General features: G+C 60.7%; 2 protein-coding genes and 1 pseudogene across 11 annotated transcripts in view; 1 reads left to right on the forward strand and 2 right to left on the reverse strand.

Annotated features, from left to right (window-relative positions):
- The first annotated feature begins 28 nt into the window (after nt 1–28).
- IZUMO4 (IZUMO family member 4) lies at nt 29–2,863 on the forward strand. Of its 5 annotated transcripts, none has more exons than XR_004526097.2 (9): nt 29–297; nt 380–460; nt 577–648; nt 1,126–1,152; nt 1,234–1,336; nt 1,484–1,531; nt 1,610–1,673; nt 1,963–1,980; nt 2,543–2,863. XR_004526097.2 is itself a non-coding variant. In XM_033854829.2 (9 exons), exons 1-9 carry the CDS (start codon nt 84–86, stop codon nt 2,631–2,633), a joined length of 669 nt encoding a protein of 222 aa, XP_033710720.1. In that variant the 5' UTR covers nt 29–83; the 3' UTR covers nt 2,634–2,863. The 5 variants fall into 5 exon arrangements, 4 of the variants coding, with proteins under 4 accessions (XP_033710720.1, XP_033710722.1, XP_073659602.1 ...); XM_033854829.2 differs by having other exon boundaries at nt 1,610–1,624; XM_033854830.2 differs by having other exon boundaries at nt 32–297; nt 1,261–1,336; nt 1,610–1,624.
- Nucleotides 2,864–4,556: 1,693 nt separating this feature from the next.
- On the reverse strand, nt 4,557–5,548 carry LOC109551852 (uncharacterized; annotated as a pseudogene).
- AP3D1 (adaptor related protein complex 3 subunit delta 1) overlaps nt 4,557–19,762 on the reverse strand; it is a 44,731-nt gene continuing 29,525 nt past the window's right edge. For 2 of the 6 annotated variants that reach the window (XM_033854832.2, XM_073803499.1), the window contains 23 exons: nt 19,512–19,561; nt 19,370–19,418; nt 18,158–18,303; nt 17,934–18,082; nt 17,627–17,857; nt 16,989–17,220; nt 16,075–16,220; nt 15,494–15,635; nt 14,838–14,909; nt 14,127–14,202; nt 13,595–13,794; nt 13,177–13,250; nt 12,848–13,025; nt 12,464–12,520; nt 11,845–11,964; nt 11,519–11,665; nt 11,251–11,298; nt 10,755–10,944; nt 10,460–10,548; nt 10,293–10,378; nt 9,650–9,771; nt 9,464–9,543; nt 4,557–5,709 (listed from right to left, as the gene is read on the reverse strand). In XM_033854832.2, coding sequence (XP_033710723.1) covers nt 5,614–5,709; nt 9,464–9,543; nt 9,650–9,771; nt 10,293–10,378; nt 10,460–10,548; nt 10,755–10,944; nt 11,251–11,298; nt 11,519–11,665; nt 11,845–11,964; nt 12,464–12,520; nt 12,848–13,025; nt 13,177–13,250; nt 13,595–13,794; nt 14,127–14,202; nt 14,838–14,909; nt 15,494–15,635; nt 16,075–16,220; nt 16,989–17,220; nt 17,627–17,857; nt 17,934–18,082; nt 18,158–18,303; nt 19,370–19,418; nt 19,512–19,561 — 2,780 coding nt within the window. In that variant the 3' untranslated portion in view covers nt 4,557–5,613. The other 4 variants (XM_033854833.2, XM_033854835.2, XM_033854834.2 and 1 more) reach the window with 4 other exon arrangements.

Consider the following 19,762-nt stretch of genomic DNA (forward strand, 5'->3'; position numbering starts at 1 on the left):
GGAGACACCGTTGGTTGGTGCGCGGCGGAGGGGCGTGGCACGGGAGGCGCCGTCGGTTGGCCGGCGGCGGGCGGGGGCGGGCCATGGCACTGCTGCTGTGCCTGGCCCTGACAGCGGCGCTGGCCCGCGGCTGCTTGCACTGCCACGGCAACTTCTCGGAGAAGTTCTCCTTCTACCGCCATCACGTGAACCTCAAGTCCTGGTGGGTGGGCGACATCCCCGTGTCGGGCTCGCTGCTCACTGACTGGAGCCAGGACACAATGAAGGAGCTGCACCTGGCCATCCCCGCGGAGATCAGTGAGTGCGGGGCCCCGCCCGGGAGCACCCCCGGCCCAGTCAGGCCCCGGCCCGCTCACACGCCTCCTCTTGCCGTCCCCAGCCTGGGAGAAGCTGAACCAAGTGGCGAACGTCGTGTATCAGAGAATGGATCAACTGTACCAGGGGAAGCTGTATTTCCCTGGTAAGGGGGCGACCGCCGCGCATGGGGAACTGAGGCAGAGCCCACCCGCCCCATGACACCTCAGGTCCGCCCGCCAACTGTGCGTGACCCCCCACCCCTTGCCTTCCCGCCATCAGGGTATTTTCCCAACGAGCTGCGAGCTATCTTCCGGGAGCAGGTGCACCTCATCCAGAAAGCCATCATCGAAAGTGAGCAAACGAGGGCTGTGGGGGAGGGAGGGTGCTGCTGCCCAGGGTCTGAGGACCCAGGGCCACGCGAGTATTTCAGTCTCCTTCCAGGCCTGGGGTCCCGGCCAGGTCGTGGTGAGACTGGAGTAATGTGAATAGGGCGTCTGGCCTGGTGCAGCCAGGTGTCAGAACTCAGAAAGGGCAGAAACGGGGGAGAAGGGCCACACCCTGAGGGGGGCCCTTTTCATCCAGTGGGCACCAACAGGAGGCCTTGAAGGATAAATCCCACCCGTCCCTGCTACCTCCCCCCAACGGGTCCCTGGAGGCCTCAAGAGTCTTGCGGCTGCCCTCCCCCGTGCTTTGCCCCATCCCAGGCTGGGGCCCACCTAAGTGGCCAACGGACAGGCCCTGAGCCTTGGGCAGCCTGGGAGGGGGAGAGAGCGGGGGACAGGACAGGCCTGCTAAGAAGGCGCCGGCTGTGCTCTCGTCCCCCCACAGGCCGCATCGATTGTCAGCGTCACTGCGGTGAGTGAGCCTCTGTCCCGGTTATGGGGTGTGGCGGCAGTGGCGGCAGCTCGGGGCCCCAGAGGCTGAGGGTGAGGGTAGGGTGCGGCCGCCTCTGGTGTGTTACAGGCATCTTCCAGTACGAGACCATCTCCTGCACCAACTGCACGAACTCACACGTCGTCTGCTTTGGCTACAGCTGCGAGTAGGGCTCAGACGCGGGCGGCCCCCTGCCCCTGGGGTCCAAGGCTCTCCCTGGAGGGTCCCCTCATCACCCAGGCAGGGAATGGAAGCCCCCCACCTGGCCCGTGAATGTGGGCCGCGCCCCCCTCCACACCCCATGTCCCCGCAGGTCGTCGGCAGAGTGGAAGGCAGCAGTGCAGGGCCTCCTCCAGCACATGTGAGTCAGGGCAGCTTGGCTCGGGGAGACCCCGATCAAGGCCGCTTGGCCCTGACTAAAGTCCTGCTGTCGTTGTAGAAATAACTGGAGCAAGTAAGTAGTTCTCGCTCCGCAAAGGCAGTGTGCATGTGCGTCCTCGTGGGTGAGTATGCGCCGGGGCAGCCACAGAAGGCAGCACCTGCCCCCGGTGTGGCGGGCCCAGCCTCTACCTCCCAGGGTCTCTGAGCTCGTCTGGCACGAGGGGGCACATCCCGGTTAAGTGGTCCCCAGAGTCTGGTCCTACCCCTGCCCCAGGCTGGTGGCAGGCTGTGGTCGGAGCTGGGGAGGGCGCCCCCTGGTGGAGGCGTGCTCCAGTGGAGGCACCTCAGGGCCACAGGCACAGCCTCAGCCCCAAAGCTCAGAGCTAACTGGGGCCCCGTTGTGTCTTTCAGACAGAACACCAACACAAGGTAAGCCCCACCCCCCAACAAGGCCCGTCCTCCTGGAGCGGGGGTGTGTGGCGTGGGGTTGTCCCGGTCAGTGGGGGAGGGCAGGGGTGTTGGATGGGGTGGGCGCAGCCGGGCAGGGCTCCCTCTCTGCACCTGGGACATGTGGACATCACCTCTGCAACCCCGCCCATGCCATCACTCCATGAATAAACATGAGCTCCTCCTGCCCCTAGCCTGGACACACAGAACCACTCCAGCCTTTTGAGTGACCCAGTGGGGGTAGGCCGCAGGGACATGGGTGGACTCCAGGGGCAGGAGTTGTGCCTAAGCCAGAGATCAGAACCCCATGCCCCCCCACCATTGCTGCCTTCGCAGCCCTAGTCGTGGGAGTGTAGGGCGTGACCCCACTGCTGTCCTAGGGATGTGAGAACAGGCAAGGCCTCCGAGTTCAGCTTGAGGGTCTGTCTGCAGCCCTGTCACATGCCCAGCTGGGACGAGGGGCCCAGGCCTCCAGCAAAACCCCACCAGGGAGAGCAAGGTGTGGGAGGGGAAGAAGGACTGGGGCACCCACGTCTCCTTGCAGCTTCGTATCACCAAGCTTCAGGTGTCTGGAGTCCTCGCACCTGGCCAACCTGACTCTGGAAAACGCCTCCAAGTGCCTGATACAGCACTGAGGGCGGCCAGGCCAGCCAGACCCGCCCCCGCCATGGGGCGGGGCCTCCGCTGGACCGCCTCAGCCTGGCGCTGTGGAGCAGGCCTGCTGCTGCCTGGGTGCTCCACCCGGCTCGGAGCCCGGGCTGGGCCGGGCTGGGGCTGGGAGGACGGGAAGGGAGGTAGATGGGTTTGTATATAGCGGCAGGATCACAGCTGTTTGAGGGAATGATTAAATATCCCTGACATTTCTCATCCCGAAGTAGTCCTTGTTGGGGCTCCGGGCTGGGGCCCCAGGCGAGGTGCGACCTTGGCCTACAGGGCAGGGCTGCGGGGCTTCCCAGGCGCGCACGGCAATCAGCCTTCAGGGCAACTGGTTCTTTTGATGACACGAAAGGAGGCTGTTTGGTGAAAGCCAGGGCCTGCATCGGTGTATCTTGGGGCTCCTACCACATCGGCTGAATGCAGCCGAGGCACAGGAACTGCTGTGCCCACCACTTGGCTTCTTAGTTTCGAGAAAACACCCAACATGGGTCATGAGGGGACAGACCCAAACTGTGACCCAGGGCTCAACATCCATCCAGCAGACGGGAGGTGCCTCTGTGCCTGTGGATGCCATGGTGAGCCCAGCAGTTGTCTGGCTCCTGGGCTGGCCCTTCCCAGCCTGGTCAGCCGACGATCCCTTCCCCCAGCTAAGGGGTCCCCTGCCTGGCGTGGCGCCTTCCTTCCAAGGGCTCACTGACAGAACACTGGCCTCTGCCTGCCCAGGAATGTTGAGATCAGGGGAACGGTGAGCAGGAAACTCCAAAGGGATGCTCCAACGCCCCGGGACCTGTGCGGGGTCCACGAGCTGCAGCAGGGCAGGCCAGGCCAATGACCACCCGGGGGCCACCTGAGGCCTCTCTCCCCACCCGCTGCCGGAGGGGGCTTCCGTGCGGGGCTCCGCACCTGCCCACGTTTTGGATTCAGGTTGGAGTTGATTTGGGCTCTGCTGACACAGTCCTCTGTACACATGGCATCAGTGAAACCATATGAAACCTTGAGAATTAAAACAGCAGCAGGGGATTTCCCTGGTGGCGCAGCGGTTAAGAATCCGCCTGCCAATGCAGGGGACACGGGTTCGAGTCCTGGTCCGGGAAGATCCCACATGCCACGGAGCAACTAAGCCCATGCGCCACAACTACTGAGCCTGCGCTCTAGAGCCCGCAAACCACAACTACTGAGCCTGCATGCCACAACTACTGAAGCCCACGCGCCTAGAGCCTGTGCTCCACAACGAGAAGCCACTGCAATGAGAAGCCTGCGCACCACAACTAGAAAAAACCCGCACCCAGCAACAAAGACCCAACACAGCCAAAAATAAAATATAAAATTAAAAAAAAGAAAAAACAAAACGAAACAAAAAAACCGCACAACAGCAACACGGCCTTCCTTCCAGCATCTGTTCCTGCTGATTCCTGGGGCCCTGGGGTCTGTACACGTGTGTCTGGACTCCTAACCCTGCCCTTTTCTCACTAGGCACTTCGAAGATTAGAAATGAGGGTGTGTGTGCGCGTGCATGTACAAGCGTTTACCTAACTTAAACTTTATTTTAGTAATGTTTCTGCTCACCCTGCACACCACTTACGAATGGGGTTCCCTAGTAAAAGGAGGGAGATCGGTGGACGCCTCAGAATCCCGTGTGGGGGGTGTCAGGTGGCTCCTCATTACCACCAGAGCCCAGGGGCCTGGATGACGTGAGGACCACGTCCCCTCCCGAGGGGCCGAGGGGTGCATGGCAGGAGGGCAAGGGCTCCCCCCGCACACTGCAACCTCCATGAGGGTGCCCTGCAGCCCCCCTCGGACCACGAGCATTTCAGGGGCTGTGTGCTGACCCGCACAGTGGGTCAGAATCCCCTGGCTGGGGGGCATACACTGTCATGGGCCAGAGACCCAACAGGTGAACGTCTGTTTTGCAAGTTTATTGGATCATCTTGACACAGAATCATTACAGCAGCGTGATATGTCTCTCCTTTATACGGGAATGTCGATAGCAAATAAATTCTTATATAACACATCATACATTTCGAGATTCTAGAATCACTGCACAGGATTCTGTAATAGGTTACTCTACATGCTAAAGTGACAGTTTTCATCAAAAGGAAAAGTTAAAACGTCATCGAGGACTGTCATTTCTGAGGAAAGTTCCGTCTCACGGGGGTGGGCTGGGGTCCCCCCTCCCTGCCCCTGAGGTGCATTTCAGGGGCCCAGCCGCCCCTGGACACACGTGCTTCGCCATCAGGGCTGCGGAGCCCAGGACTAGGCCCTTCCGCACGTGCAGGCACAGACCTGCAGAGAGTCCAGTGATGAGCAGAGGGGCCAGAGTCACAGCTCTCCACCACTCACCCCAACACCTGACTGGGCACGGAAGCCAGTGAGGTCCGGGATCCCCGCTGGGCACCCCCCACTCAGCGGACACACGAACACGGTGGTGGGATGAACGGGATGTGATGGACGAGAGCCTGCACGACCCTCTCCCACCATGTGTCCTGCGGGGAGGACGTGACCCTTGGCGTCAGGGATGAACAGGAATGTCGCCTGAGTAGCTAGCCTGTTCTTCACCCCCCAGCTGCCAGTGGGCAGGGCATCTGGGGACTCATGGGACTTGGATGGCTTGACAGAAGCGGGACGCGCCACCCCGTCTGGTCCCCACCAGGAACCGGCCTGGATGGCGGTCACCCCCACCCTCGGGCAGCTCCTGTGGCCACGTGCACAGTCCGCTCCGGCTACAGAAGTCCCTGCTGGCCTGGGGAGTGGAAGGGGGCTTCTCGCCAGAGAGAGCAGTGAGGGCAAAGTAAAAAAGATGACAGGATAAATCAACGCAACATAAACCTCAGTGTCTACACAGTGGATGACGGTGGACTGGGTTATCTCCCGGCTGCACCCAGTCCTTGCGACAGAGGAGAAACCCGGCACTTGGCCGCCCTCCCCGCGAGCCCTCCCCATGGCGGGCGGGCGGCAAGCTCAGCATTTGGCCAGCGTTTCCTTCATCTCCTCCAGCACGTTGCTCAGCAGCGTTGAATCGCTGCACTTCCCATCCACCGACACCGACTTCTCACCCTGAAACGGGGAAATAACGGCCAGTGCCTTGAGACGCCACCCTGCGACTCCCAAGTACCTCCAACTTTTACAAATGCTCTCCTATGCCCGGGTGCTTTCACAATCAAAAGGAGGGGCTCCAGGCAAGAAGGAGCAGGTGCACCGCGCCCTGCTGTCTCCCAGGGGCCCAGGATGGACGCTCTGGCAGAGCGCAGCAGAGGCAGCAATGCCAGCCCTGCAGAGGACACACAGCCCCACCCGGCCCGGCCCCACGGGCATGCAGGAGGCAGCTGTGCAGAGAGGAAGGCTGTGAAAACCGGAGGGCGTGGGACCAGACATCCTGCAGCTGGAACCTATGTGTCAACGCTCTCCACAGGGTGTAAGGAAGGCCCAGGGTCTCCTCCTATTCGAAGTGTCCAGGATATAGTCCAAAATCACTTGGCACCGCAAGACCGGGGAAATCTCAGCTCACGTGGAAAAGACAATCAACAAACGCCCACCGAGAAGAGGTGGATGTTGGAATCACCTAACAGGCTTTGAAGTAGCTACTAGGAGAACCTCCCATCACCAACCACATACACTCCTGAAGCACACAAGAAAACACAACATCTCAGCAAAGGAATGGAAGAGTCAAGATCAACCCAGTGGAACTTCTAGACCTGAATACAACAGCCAAGATGAAAAGCTCACTGGATGGGCTCAACAACAGAATGGACATGACAGAAGAGTCAATGACCCAGACAAGAGATTAATGGAAATAATCCAAGCTGAACAGAGAGCAGAAAGGAGTCGGAGGTGAAGTAGGGTGGGGAGAGTAACAAAAGGTCTGAGATTCACATCACAGGGGTCCCGGAAGGAGGGGACAAAGAATGCAGTGCTGAAGAGGTATTTAAATCATAGCTGAAAACTTCCAAGTTGTGCAAAAGACATAAACGCACAGATTCAGCAAGTTCGGCAGACTCCACACAGTTAACATAAACCCAAGGAAGTCAATGCCCGGACACATCACAAACTGCTGAAAACCCTAAAATAGCCAGAGGAAAACGATGCATTCCCCAGTAAAAGTAAAATGTTCCTTGTCAGAAACCACAGACACCAAAAGGAAATGGCCTAGGGCCTTCCCTGGTGGTCCAGTGGCTAAGACTCTGTGCTCCCGATGCAGGGGGCCCGGGTTCGATCCCTGGTCAGGGAACTAGATCCCGCATGCCGCAACTAAAAAGATCCCGCATGCTGCAACTAAAAAGATCCCGCATGCTGCAACTAAGACCTGGCGCAGCCAAATAAGTAAATATTTCCTTTTTTTTTTTAAAAAAAGGGGGAAATGGCCTATTTTTGAGGTACTGAGTGAAAAGACCAACAAAGCCAGAATTTCATACCCAGCAAAAATAGCCTTGAGGAATACTGAAATAAAGAATAATCAGATGAAGGAAAACTAAGAGAATACACATCCAATAGACCTGATCTAAAAAGTTGTTCTTCAGACAGAGGAAAATGAGCCAGAAGGGTGGAACGTGAGGAATGAAAGCGACAGAAATGGTAGACACGTGGGCGAGCACAAGAGGCTATCTCACCCCCTCCCACCCCCACCTACACCCCGAGTTCTCTGAAATCTGTAAAGCTGTGACGTGGCATAAGGCGTCTTCAACGTCTGCAAAGGCAAAACCTAAGACAACTGCCCATGAGAAGGGAGGGTCAAGGGACCGAGAGGGTGTGAGCTTTTTACATTCCGCCTGAGTTCCAAGTAGACTGTGCACACCAAGTGTGTAATGTAATCCCTCGAGCCCCCCAAGCAGATACACGGAGACCATCAACAACACAGCCAACATATAAACATGGGATACTGTAATGCTCACATACGCCACAGAAAGTGGGAATAGGAAGAAGAGGAACGAAAAACACAGGGAAAAAACAAAATGTGGGACAAACCCAAATGAATCAGTAATACTTTAAGCACAAATGGTCTAAACATGACAAGTGAAAGACAAAGATTGACAGGATGAATAAGGACACGTGACCCGAACTCTACAGCATGCACAAGGAATTCTTCTCCAAACAGGATAAAGGCAGGTTCATAGCAAAAGACATACCACATAAGCACCCATCAAATGAGAGCAGGAGTGCCTGTACTGATACCAGACAAGGTAGCCTTCAGAGAAAAGAACACAGCCCAGGACAGAGAGGAGCACACCCACTGATGAGAGGGTCCCTTGCCAAGATCCCACAATTCTAACGGTCCACACAGCCAACAACAGGGCTCCCACACATGGAGTAAAGCCTGACAAACTGGGGGAGCAGACCAACTGACCACCACTGGCCTCATGCTCCTTGCTCACTCATCAAGGCCCAGAAGAAAATCTGCAATCTGCAAGGATCCAGAAGAAAAGGAAAACGCCATCAACCAGCAGGATCTAGGTGACAGGTATAACATGCTTCCAGGCACCTATGGAATATCCACCCAGAATGACCACATCCTGGGCCAGAGCACAAGCCTCAGCACATTTCAAAGGCCTGAAAAGTCAAACTAGAAATCAGTAACCAAAAAGCAACAGGAAACTTTCTAAATGCTTGGAAGTTAACATACTTCTAAGTAATCCAAGGGTCAGAGAGGAAGGAGTGATAGAAAGTATTTTGAACTGTATAGAAATTAAAATGAATCATAAAAATGTGTGCAGTTCATCCAAAACAGTACTTAGAGAAAATTTTATAACACTAAAAACTTTATTAGAAGAGACAGGTCTCGGACTTCCCTGGTGGTGCAGTTCCCAATGCAGGGGGCCCGGGTTCGATCCCCGGTTGGGGAACTAGATCCCGCATGCCGCAACTAAAGATTTACATGCCACAACGAAGAAGTCCGCGTGTGGCAACTAAAGACCTGGCTCGAGTCAAAAATAAGTAAGTAAATAAACGAACGAACAAACAAATATTAAAAAAAAAAAGAAGAAGAGACAGGTTTTGGTCTAAGTTTTCACCTTAAGAAACCACAAATGAGCAAAATAAACCCAAGGCAGGCAGAAGTAAGGACATATGCAGCAGAACTCAATACAATTTATTGTTTAAAGAAACATTAACTTTTTTTTGGCCGCACCACGCCAGGGATCAAACCCGGGCCCCCGGCAGTGGAAGCACGGAGTCCTAACCACTGCACTGCCAGGGAAGTCCCTAACTTTTAAAAAGATTGGTTATCAAATTGATCTTTCAAAAGATCAACAAAATGGATAAGTAAGACTTCTGGCCAGGACAGAGAGGGAATAGGGCCAGGATAACCAAGACACCAAGAAAAATGAGAGAAGACACCAATCACCAACATCAGGAATGAAAAATAATCACCACTGAGCCCTCAGACACTAAAAGGACATGAAGAGAACTGGATGACTTGACACACCATCAGCTCCGTAACTTGGATGAAACAGACTTAGTCTTTGAAAACTACGAACTACCAAAAATCACCCAATAAGAAACAGAGAAAGCAATAAGTCTTACAACTATCAAAAAAAGAAACTGAACTCGTAGATAAAAACTTTTCAAAAAAGAACCCCCCCCCCAAAAAAGAAACCCCCAAACGATTTCCTTGGCAAATTCTACATAACGTGCAAGAAGGAATACTGACTACACGCAATCTCTTCCGGGAAATGCGAGAGGAGGGAATGCACTAGTGCCCTGATGCCAAGGCCAGATGGACAAAAGGAAAGGCCGACACTCCTCACAAACACAGGCTCAAGGAGGCACAGCGGCGAGGGGTGGACAGGCCTGGCTGGGGCCCTCCCATGGGGCTCACCTTCTTCACCAGGAGGCAGACGTGGTGGCCCTGGATGGAACGGCTGTACATGGAGGCGCAGGAGTCCACCCGCTCCACGACTGCAACAGAGGGCCTGGGGGTGAGGCTGGGCCAGCCCCTGGCGGCAGGGGACAGTCACAGGTACGGGAAGAGGGCCGAGCCATCTGTTGGCACGTCCAGTCTTACCGGAAAAATGGTGGTGAAAACAGATCTTTGCCAGAAGGTTCTGGAAGGACATACTAATGCCATCAACCTTGACTGAGCTCATGCTCAGGTCCCCGGACTCCAACAACTTGGCAAACGCGTCACTGTGGGAAGGACACAGAATGGGGGGGAACAACAGGGGGCTCCCCTGCAGCAGGGCAGGCAGAGACCCCAGCCCAGGGGGTGGGGCGCGTCCTTTATGGGTAGGAAGTCAAGAGCTGAACTGTGTCCCTAGGACACGACTGCACTTGGAGACAGGGCCCTAATCTAACGTGACCAGGGTCCCTGTGGGAACAGGAAATGAGGATACAGACGTGCAGGGATGGGCGAGCATGTGAGGACACGGGGAGACGGCCACGGAGAGGGGCCTCAAGAGGGCTAGCCCTGCCTACACTCTGGGCTCGGACGTCCAGCGTTAGGGCCGCCAGGCCTGTGCTGAGAGTCAGGCGCCCGAGCTGGCTGGCCCGGCAGACGTGCTGGGCGTTCTGCGCCAACCACAAGCTGGTCACCCAACACTCCGTGCACATCCTCGTCTTGGCTCAGAGGACGCTGCCAATGTGACCGCATGGAGAGCTTCCCATGGCACAGAAGTGGGGAGCCAGGGGTGGGCGGGAGGGTGGCGCACCTGTAGCATGGCGTGGTGACCAAGTACGAGGTGCAGGTGAAGTGTAGCTTGAAGTCCAGCTTCTCATGGGTGGAACCTTCGTCATTCTGCAGGAGCAGGGGTGCAGGGTGGGTGGGGGCGGGGCACGCAGCTGACCCTCAGGGTGCACCCCCTCCCCCACCAGGTACCTTGGCGATGAAAGACAGGGTCCCTTTGAGCTTCTGCGCCGTGACGATGCTCTGAATGGTGAACACAAACTGGGCTTCGTTGGAGATGCCTGGAGAGGGCGAGAAACGTACCTGAGAAGCAGCACGGGGCACGGCCTGGGGTGGCAGATGGGGGTGCAGCCACCTGGGCAGGTGGCAGGGATGCAAGCCTGGCCTGGGTCTGTCCTCAGTGCTGCCTGCCTTGGTCAGGGAAGCCAGGCTCAGCCCTGAGGGGGCACCAGATGACAGGATCCGGGGGGGCCTGGGCGCCACTCACCAGGGGGCAGCTGGAAAGGCACGGGGACACCGTCGTGGACCGAGGAGCCCTCTGGCCGGGCCAGTCGGGCGTTGAGTGAGTCCAGCACGTTGAGCTCCATGTTCTTGAGGAAGCTGCTGCTCTGGTTCTCCAGGACCATGGACACCGTGACCTGGCTGTCCTTCTGCAGGCTGCCCTGCACGTCGTACGTCTGCAGAGCAAGGCCCGGGGTCGGCGGGGCAGGGGAGCCCACCAGGGACCCCCGTGGGCCTAGACGAGGGCCTGGGAGAGTGTGGGCACCACCCGCTCTCCCAGCGCATGAACGTGCAAACAAGGGAACGTCCTGAGCCCTCGCACAAGCACCCGAGTTCCAGCTCTGTCCGCGACTGTCAGCTGTTCCCGACCCACAGTGAGCAGGCCTCGCCGGCCACCCGGCTCCGCTGCACGCCCTGCACATCCAGAAACAAGAGCCCTGAGCCCGCCCAGCCCCACCACCCGTAACCCCCACGTGGCTCACCATTTTGATGTAAGAATTTTCAGCCAGGAGAGAGTAGCTAGACATGGGCTGGAACAAAAGAGAAACGTTTCAGCTTTAGGCGGTGAGGACCTGGGGCTGACGTTGGGAGCTGCCAGGTGCCACCGGCAGGAAACACTAGGGACCCCCACGGGTCCCGGACAACATGAGTCTACACCCCGGGGCTCCTGACACTGGCAGGGCCGGGAGGACCGCAGGGAGGGTGCAACGCCCACAGCCCGCTCCCAACGTGCTCGGGAAGCACCCTCACCGGGAGGGGCTCCTCACGGAGCGCGCCGTTCTGCACGGGCTCGGCGTCCCCTTCCCTCGGAGGCGCCCTCTTCTTGGGTCTCTTCTTGTCTTTGGAGCGCTCCCCCTTGTCCTTCTTGTGTTTCTTCTTCTTCTGCTCGGAAGGCTTCTGAGACAGAAAAGGGCTCAGGTCAAGCCCATGCTCCTGTGCGAGTCACAGCCCATGGAGCCGTGTGGAAGCAGAACCCCGTAAGCACAGCGACAGGAGGCCCCAGTGGCCCGCTCGGTGGGACCCGGTGGCGGGCTAGCACCTCCCCCAGCCCGGCTCCTGCACAGTGCGCCCCACACCTTCTCAAGGTCCTGCTCCGCGTCCTCGCCGGCGTCCTGCTCCTCTCCCCTGGGCTCCTCCTTAGGGGCAGTGACCGCGGCGTTCACGCCAGGCTCCTCCTGCAGGAAGCCGGGTGGCAGCTGGCGCCCAGGATGGGGTGGCCTGCGCCCTCAGCCCTGACCTGCCCTGGTCCGGGACACCCCGCAGTGACGAACCTCCCTCCACACGCCAGGCATTTTGTCAGCACGCAGACAGACATGTGGCCCCCAGTAAGTGCCGGTGGCCAGCAGAGGGAAAAGGAGGCCTGGCCTGTGGCCGGCTGGCACTGACCGGGGTCACGGCTGGAGACCCCAGAGCCACCAGGCCCCAGCCACTAACACAAAGCGGTCGCTCAGGAGCGCTGCCTGGCTCTGGGGGCCCGGGCCCTGCGCCGAGGGCCAGCCACGCAGCCACTGCCTGGGCGAGACCTTGGGCACAGAACCGAGCCGGCCCAGACCGGGCTTCTGCCTGAGGGTCCCCCACCTCCTCCACCGCCAGGGCAGGGCACCGAGGTGGCACCCTGACGTCTCCAAGGCCAAAAAGCACAGGTGTCCACCGAGGGACACTCGGGGCCAGCACGGGTCACTAGCAGGCTCTTACCGGGGCCGGGGTGGCAGCAGGCGGCGTGGTGGACAGCCAGAAGTCTAAGTCCACACCCTGAAACCACAGGAACACGTGCCTTTGGCCAGAGCAGCAGCCCCGAGAGGGCACAGTGGCTCCGCCAGGCACAAGCCACTGCGGCCCCGCAGGACCCGAATGTGCAGGGAGCTGGGGGCATGTCCAGCGCTACCACCACAGAAACGAGCGCCCGCCAGGACCACGTGGCCAGGCGGAATCACGCTGCTCTGCGGCAAGGCCCACGAGCCATGCGTGACGGTTGTGTAGGAGCCCCCCTCCACACGTGTGACACACACGTAATGGAAGAGGGACGGCTGGCAACCCGGGCCCGCCCCGCCCAACGTGACATGCTGCCTGGCCTCTCACCTTCTCCGCCTCTTTCTTCTTCTTCTTCTCTCGCTCTTTCTCTTTCTGCTTCTTCTCCTTCTTCTTGGGCTTCTTGCTCTTCTTTTCCACGACAGTGACGTCCTGTCTCTCCGGGGACTTGGAAGTCTCAGTATCTCTGTGTTTCTGGACGGGCAGCTTCTCACTGTCGGCTAGGGGCCTGGGGGTGGTCACAGGAGGCGTGGCCCGTGACAAGGCCGCTCCCCCTCTGTGCAATGAACAGAGAACAGAGAGAGGAACCAGGCCATGGGGAGCCCAGGCCGCGTCCAGCCCCACGGGGCAGCTGCCCAGGTCTCAGTCCCAGCACTCACTTGTCCAAGTCGATGTCCAGAGCCCTGTAGGGGTCGTTGGGGTCTTTGTCGTCCTCGTCGCTGGGCAGGGCGTTCTGAGGGGGGAGAGAAGCCCTGCGTCCATCCAGATCAACCCATCCGGCCCCTGACCCCGCCAAGCCTTTACGGGTCCACAGGGTCCCCATCTCCCTTCTCAGAAACGGGCCACCAGGTCCACACCCACGAGGGAGTCTGATCTGGGGCCTGGCGCTCAGCGCGGGCAGCAAACTCAACACAGGTAATGGGGCAGGAGTGCAGGGGCCGCCTGCTCCCAGTACACAGGGCACAGCTGGCTGAGGCTGCCCCGTGCCATGGAGGCAGCAGCGATGGGCAGGCCCACGCCAGGGTGGAGCCCACCTCGGGGAAGGGCGCCCACCCGACACGCAAGCCCGCGGCTGACCTCGGGCATCTCCTCGGTGACGATGTCCACACGCTGGGCGGGGGTGATGTCCTCGTCGCTCTCCGTGTGCAGTGAGGTGTGGCGCCGGGCACCCCGCCTCTCCCGCTCCCTCTTCTTCCTCTTTCTCTTATCCTTCTCCAGCCTCTGCCGGTGCCGCCGTTCTTCCTCCAGCTTCACGTACTGGTCTGACATGGGCATCCCTGCCGACAGGCGCACATGCGGCACTCAGCCCAGAGCCGTGGACACGTCCCACCCGGTCAGCACCCTGCTGCCACCTGGTTCACCCACAGCCCCGAGACCCATGCCTGGGGGAAGGGGATGCTGGGCAATGCCCTCTGGCTACCGAGATGCAGATGGGGGCCCCTGGGCGGCGAGGGGTGTGGGGCTGAACCTGGGGGCCGTGGCGTGCACCCGTGCCTGCTGGGACGAGGATGCAGCACGGGGTGCAGGGCAGGGCTGGAGCGCAGGCCCGAGGCGGTGCCTGCACCTGGCCTGAGGTCCCCGTCACCCGTGCCACTGGGCACACACTTGCCTGGCACCTTCAAGGGCACCGAGAGGTCAATCTGCACCACGGGAATGTGGTCCACACCTGGCGCGTCCTGGTACCGCTGGAGAGGAGACACTGAGGCCCCGTCAATGGGCAGGGCGGCGGGCCCAGCGTGATGCGCCGACGCCCCAGAGCAAGGGGTCACAAAGACGGGGGTGGGGTGCCAGTGGGGACGAGTACAGGATGGGGCGTAAGACCTCCATTTTTTGCACCTGAATCTTTTTTTTTTCCAAGTCGGAAAAACAGTGCAGGCTTGGAACCATGGTGACATAGTGCTTCCCGCCCCCAGGACGGCTGGAATCAGCAAGCCCGACACACAGGTGCCAGCGGGGGACAGCCTGCAGCCCCTCAGAGGGGTGACCCAGAAATCCCAGGATCAAGGAAACCACGCAGCACCCGCCCCGTGGAGCCACATGTCCCCAGGGGAGCCCAACACGGATGACGGGTCTGCAGTGTGGAGGGTACAGATGAAGGAAGTGGCTCCAGGCAGGACCCCAGGTCCCCTTGCGCCCCCTCCCCTCCCACCAAGGCAAAGGAGCCTGACCTCGCCCATGCAGGACTCACTCCCCAGCTGTTGGTGTCGGGAGCCCCTCACGGTCCTGCCCGTGGACTTGCTGACAGCCCCGCACAGGCCGTGGACAGAGAGCGGATGGGCCCCGTGGGAGCGTGTCTCAAGGACGAGCAGGCCGGCCTCACCTTTTGGGGGGACGGGGAACTCTTGATGTAGAATGGGTTGTTGGCCTGCTCCTGCTTCCGGGCCTCGCGGCGCTGAGGGAACAGGATGCAGCGCACACGTCAGCGGGTACACGGAGCCCTCACCCTCGCATGCTCCCAAGGTGGGGGCCTCCTCCACGCGCCAGACCCAAGGGGGCCGGGACCCCTCGCCACTTTCACTGTTGGCCTTTGACCACCAGGAGACAGAGGCCGGCAGTGGGAAAGAGCAGGTGGGAGACAGGCAGGCGGCAGGAGGGACAACCCAGGAGCTGCACAGGCGGGGGTCGGAGAGACCGCGTGCTCTGGGGTAGGGCCTCGGGGGGGGGGGGGCAGGCCGGGCGAGGAAGGCCGGTGGGGGAGCGGGGGACGCAGCACGCCTTGCTTCTCCATTCTGCACGACACCCTGAGGCCCCGCACTCACAAGCGCAGGCAGCAGGCAGGCGCAGCATGCCGGGCACCCCAGGGCCTGAGCATGCTCGGGCCCCACGGTCTCCCTAGGGAGCTCCTGGCTCAAGAGGCCACTCCTGGTCTCAACGAGAACCCCCACCCAAAGTCGAAGGTGGGCTCAGCGCTGCCCACCGGACAGTGGACCCAAGCCCAGACCTGACCATGCGCGGCCCAGGCCCGCCCCGCCTCACCCGGGCCAGTTCCTGCTCGTCCGCCTCGGGCGGCCGCTGCTTGGCGTGCCGTGGCTCCTCGTCGTGGAAGATGGCCTTGGGCTTCTCATCCTCAGACTCACTGTCCGAGAGCGGCTCATTGATCCAGGCGTCCAGGTCCAGGCTGCAGGACACAGTGAGATCACACGGTGGCTCCAGCCTGCATGCCTGGCCCTGGGCGCTGCCGTCCCCTTGGAGACAAGGATATGAAGGCTGGGCAGTGGCCCAAGGTCACAGTGGGCAAGGCAGACCAGGGACCCTGGAGCCTGGGCAGCCCGCCTCCCCCGTTCTCACGCTGCCCGCAAGGTTTGTGGGCGACAACTACCAGCCAACCTGCTTCCCAGGGGTGGGGCAGCAGGGCCCCAGGAGAAGTAGTGAGTGCCGTGCCTACGGTCTGTGTGAGAAGGGTCTGTCCCGTCCACAGGCGACTGGGGCCTCAGGGGACCTTCCTCCCAGACCCCTCCACCTCGCCCATCTGGACAGCAGGTCCGGGCTGTGGTTCTGCTCCCACGGGCCCTCATGCCACCCCGTGTCTGTGTCCTCTGACGGACCGCACAGCTCACCCTTCGGGGACCGGAACCTTCTTCTGTGCCTTGGGAGCCACCGGGTTCAGCTCCCCAGCAAAGAGCGCACTCACTTCTTCTGCCACTGGCACATCCCTGGCCTGAAGCTTCTGGACGTGTTTGACCAGCTGCAAGATGCAGGATGCCTGGGGGGGCCGTGGATGAGTCAGGAAGGAGTTACGGAGGCCTGGCTGTGAAGGCCACTCAGCCCCCGCAGGGCATTGCTCAAACCGTGCAGACGCCCAGCCAGACCCCTGCTGAGGACTTGCAGAACACACCGCGAGGAACCGCTGACCGGGCCAGCCAGGAGGCCAGCCCAGCTGCTGTCTCCTTCACGAGGACACAAAGGGCTCCCAGATGAGACAAGGGGTTGGGGGTGGATTGAGCACCGCCCCACAAGGCAACCGCCCCAGCAAGCAGCGGCGCCAGCCACCAGGGCACCTTCACACGGCCCCCAAGAGTGCAGCTGACCCTCGGCCAGCAGACAGGCGCACGTCACACACCCGCCCATGACCGCAGAGGCCGCCGGGGCCCACTGAGCGCCGGTGCGGGGTCTGGGTAACTGAGAGCCCCACGTCACCACAGAGCCAAGAGGCGGGCTCCTAGGCCACCGATGCCCAAATGCCCTGCCAAACTCTCGTCCAACCAGCTCTCCTCCACCCTCCCGGCCAGCGCCCTCCAGGACCGCGGTCACCTCTGAGGCTTCCCTCTCGGGTTGACCACATACCCTCACACTGTCTCCCGTTCACTCACAGTCTCCCACACACCGACCCAGGGCCTCCCCAGCACGGTGGCTTCAGATCTGCCCACCCCCCCAGGCCGAGTGCGGGGGAGCCAGGAAAAGAACACCTGCCCAAGCTGCTCTCCCGGAGCTGACCCGACCCCCTGAGGACGTGCTGACGTGCGGCACTCACCCGCTCCTGGGCTTCCAGGTCCGCGCTCTGCACAAACTGGGGCAGCCGCTCCACTAGGAGCTGCGTGACCTCCTGGGCCGCCTGCGCGTCCGCGGCCTGCTCTTTCTGCTGCAGGATGGCTGCGTACAGCTTGACCACGTTCTGCACATACACGGCTTGGATGTGGCCCGGCAGGGTGGTGACTTTGGGCCGCAGCATGGCCTCCAGGGTCTGCTGGGGCTCCTGTAGGTGCCTGAGGACAGGGAGGGCCGGTGAGCAGCCGCCCCAGCGGGTCTGTGTGCCAGGGCTGGCCGATGCCAGGTGCTGAGGGAGGGGATGTGAAGGGAGAAACCACAGCAATGGCATGACAGTCACAGCGCAGCCGCACAAAGCAGTCGAGAAAAAGGAGAGGAAAGCTATCAACGGCCTGGATTTGGCAACGGACGACCTGTGGCTGCAGCAGTGAAGAGGGGAGGAAGGCTGGGCCAGCGGCTGGTGGACCTCTCACCGCTCCCCGTGACGGGAGACGTTCGCCGCGAGAGCAGCTGTTGCCCAATGAGGGCGGGAGAGAGGAGGTGGGCGGGGCGGCTGCCGGGACTGGGGTCTGGCGGGCACACCCGCTTCCCCTGGGGAGCAGGAGGCCCCTGGCCCCCACTCACTCGGAGAACTCCCCGCAGATCCAGGCGGCCGCGTAGAGCACCTCGCAGATGCCGCTGCGCTGGGTGCTGCTGGCCACCAGGTGGGCGCTGTCAAGCAGCGCGGACATCTGCGACACGGCAAACCGGCGGATGGCCTTCACGCGGATGGCCACATCCAGCATCTGGGCGGCGATGAGGTGGCCGTGGCGGGTGCCCTCCAGTCGGGTCAGCTCCACCAGGATGCTGATGTACCTGCGGGACAGAGCCCGTGAGGGCAGCGCCCCCGCCTGCCCGCCCACCCGCCTGCACGCTGGGCTGCGGGCCGCACCACTCGAAGTTGGTGATGTGCTGGTAGTTGGACTGGCTGCAGATGTCAATGATCTTGGTGAGCAGCTCGTCGCGGTAGGTCGTGCCCTCGGCCTTGTCCACGTGGGTCATCAGCTTCTTGACAATCTCCATCAGGTTCTTCTTGGACACCTGGAGCAGGGGCGGCTGGTGAGGGAGGGGCCGGGCGGGCCGGCGGGGCGGCCAGGTGGCAGGGTGGGCACGTACCATGCCGTACAGGAGGTCGAGGGCCCGCAGCCGGATGGACTCGTCCTTGTCGTCCAGGCACTGCAGGACAAGATCCTTGTGCGCCTGTACGGACTTGGGGTGTGTCCTCAGGATCTTGGACATGGCCAGGAGCCCCAGGTACTTCACTGCAGAGACAGCGCAGCGCTCTCAGACGTGGACGAGGTTCTGAGAGCGAGGCCGGGCCTGCAGCCCCACCCCAAACCACCTGGACCCCGTCGGCCCACGTCTCACAGGCACCAGGCCCACCTCGTTGCCCACCTCAAGCAGCCCAACGCACCGTCATCTAGATTAGGTCGCAGACCGTCTCTAGGGCAGCGTTACTGGCACACGACAGGCCTGTGGTCTACACCCGCCAGCAGGCTTCTACGCTACAGTGGCAGAGACCACACAGCCTGCAAAGCTGACAAGAATTACTATCTGGCCCTTTCCAGGAAAAGTTTGGCAACTTCTCTCAAAACAAACAGACCTGGATTCAAAATGAGCAGCCAGGGAATTAATTCCCTGGCTGTCCAGTGGTTGGGATTCCGCACTTCCATTGTAAGGGCCCAGGATCAATCCCTGGTCTGGTCGGGGTACTAGGATCCCAGCAGCCACAAGGCGCAGACAAAAAAAACAAAAAAAAGCGAAAACCAAAAACTGAGCAGCCCACATGACCAGGCCCTCAGAAGCCCTCTCCACCGTGGTCCTGGCAGCAGGGGCGTGTGACTGGCTGGAACCCTCGACAGCACATGTCGGCTGAAGGAAGTGCACGAGTTGGCACACGAGCAAGACGTACAGCAGCTCCCCCTCGCTCGTCAGGAGCCCCACACACCACCCCATCTGATTAACCGCCGGGGGTGCCTGCAGCATGCCCGCGGGGACTTTCCTCCACGCCCAGCCTGCTCCTCCCGGGGCTGAGCTCGCCCTTTATGTCTCAACTGTGCTTCCGCTGGCCTCCCCGGCTCCTCCCTGCAACCGGGTCCCAGCTCCCCGTGGATGTGGGCCCGAGTTTAAAGACCTTTCCAGTGGACACGGCCGAGCGACACCCTGAGATGCCAGCTGGAAGGAGCCCGCCGTGCAGACGAGGGGGCTGTACCCGGGGAGGAATCTGCCAGCCGTGCCAGGCTCGCTCTCCTCTCGGGCGGGGACGAGCCCTCACTTGCGGAGGTCTAGGGCGCAGGGCCTGCAGGACCTGCAGAGGGAGCAACTCACAGTTCTGATCGGAGTCTTCTATTAATATCCTCAGTTTCTGAACACAGAGCTGTAAAGAGGGGAGATGCCACTCGTCACATCTTCTAAACCAATGACAGAGTCCCTGGGGCCTAGGAGAGGAGCCCCTGGTCCCATGACATACCTGGATGCTGGCACTATGGTTGGGCATGCCAGACGACAGCGAGATGAGCACTGAAACAAATGACTGCGGTGAGGGCCCTGCGTGACCAGCCCCAGTGAGAACCTCAGGCTGGGTCTCTGCGACCAAGAGAGCAGACCACAGGCCCCGGGCACCAGGGGTCCTTGTCCAGGGCAGGTCTGTGGGCCAGCCCTCAGCTGAGACCCGCTGGCCCTGCAATGCACAATGGACCAGGCCTACCTCCCGTCTGCATC

Source organism: Tursiops truncatus, chromosome 3 (assembly GCF_011762595.2).
Source record: "Tursiops truncatus isolate mTurTru1 chromosome 3, mTurTru1.mat.Y, whole genome shotgun sequence".
Lineage (NCBI taxonomy): Eukaryota > Metazoa > Chordata > Mammalia > Artiodactyla > Delphinidae > Tursiops > Tursiops truncatus.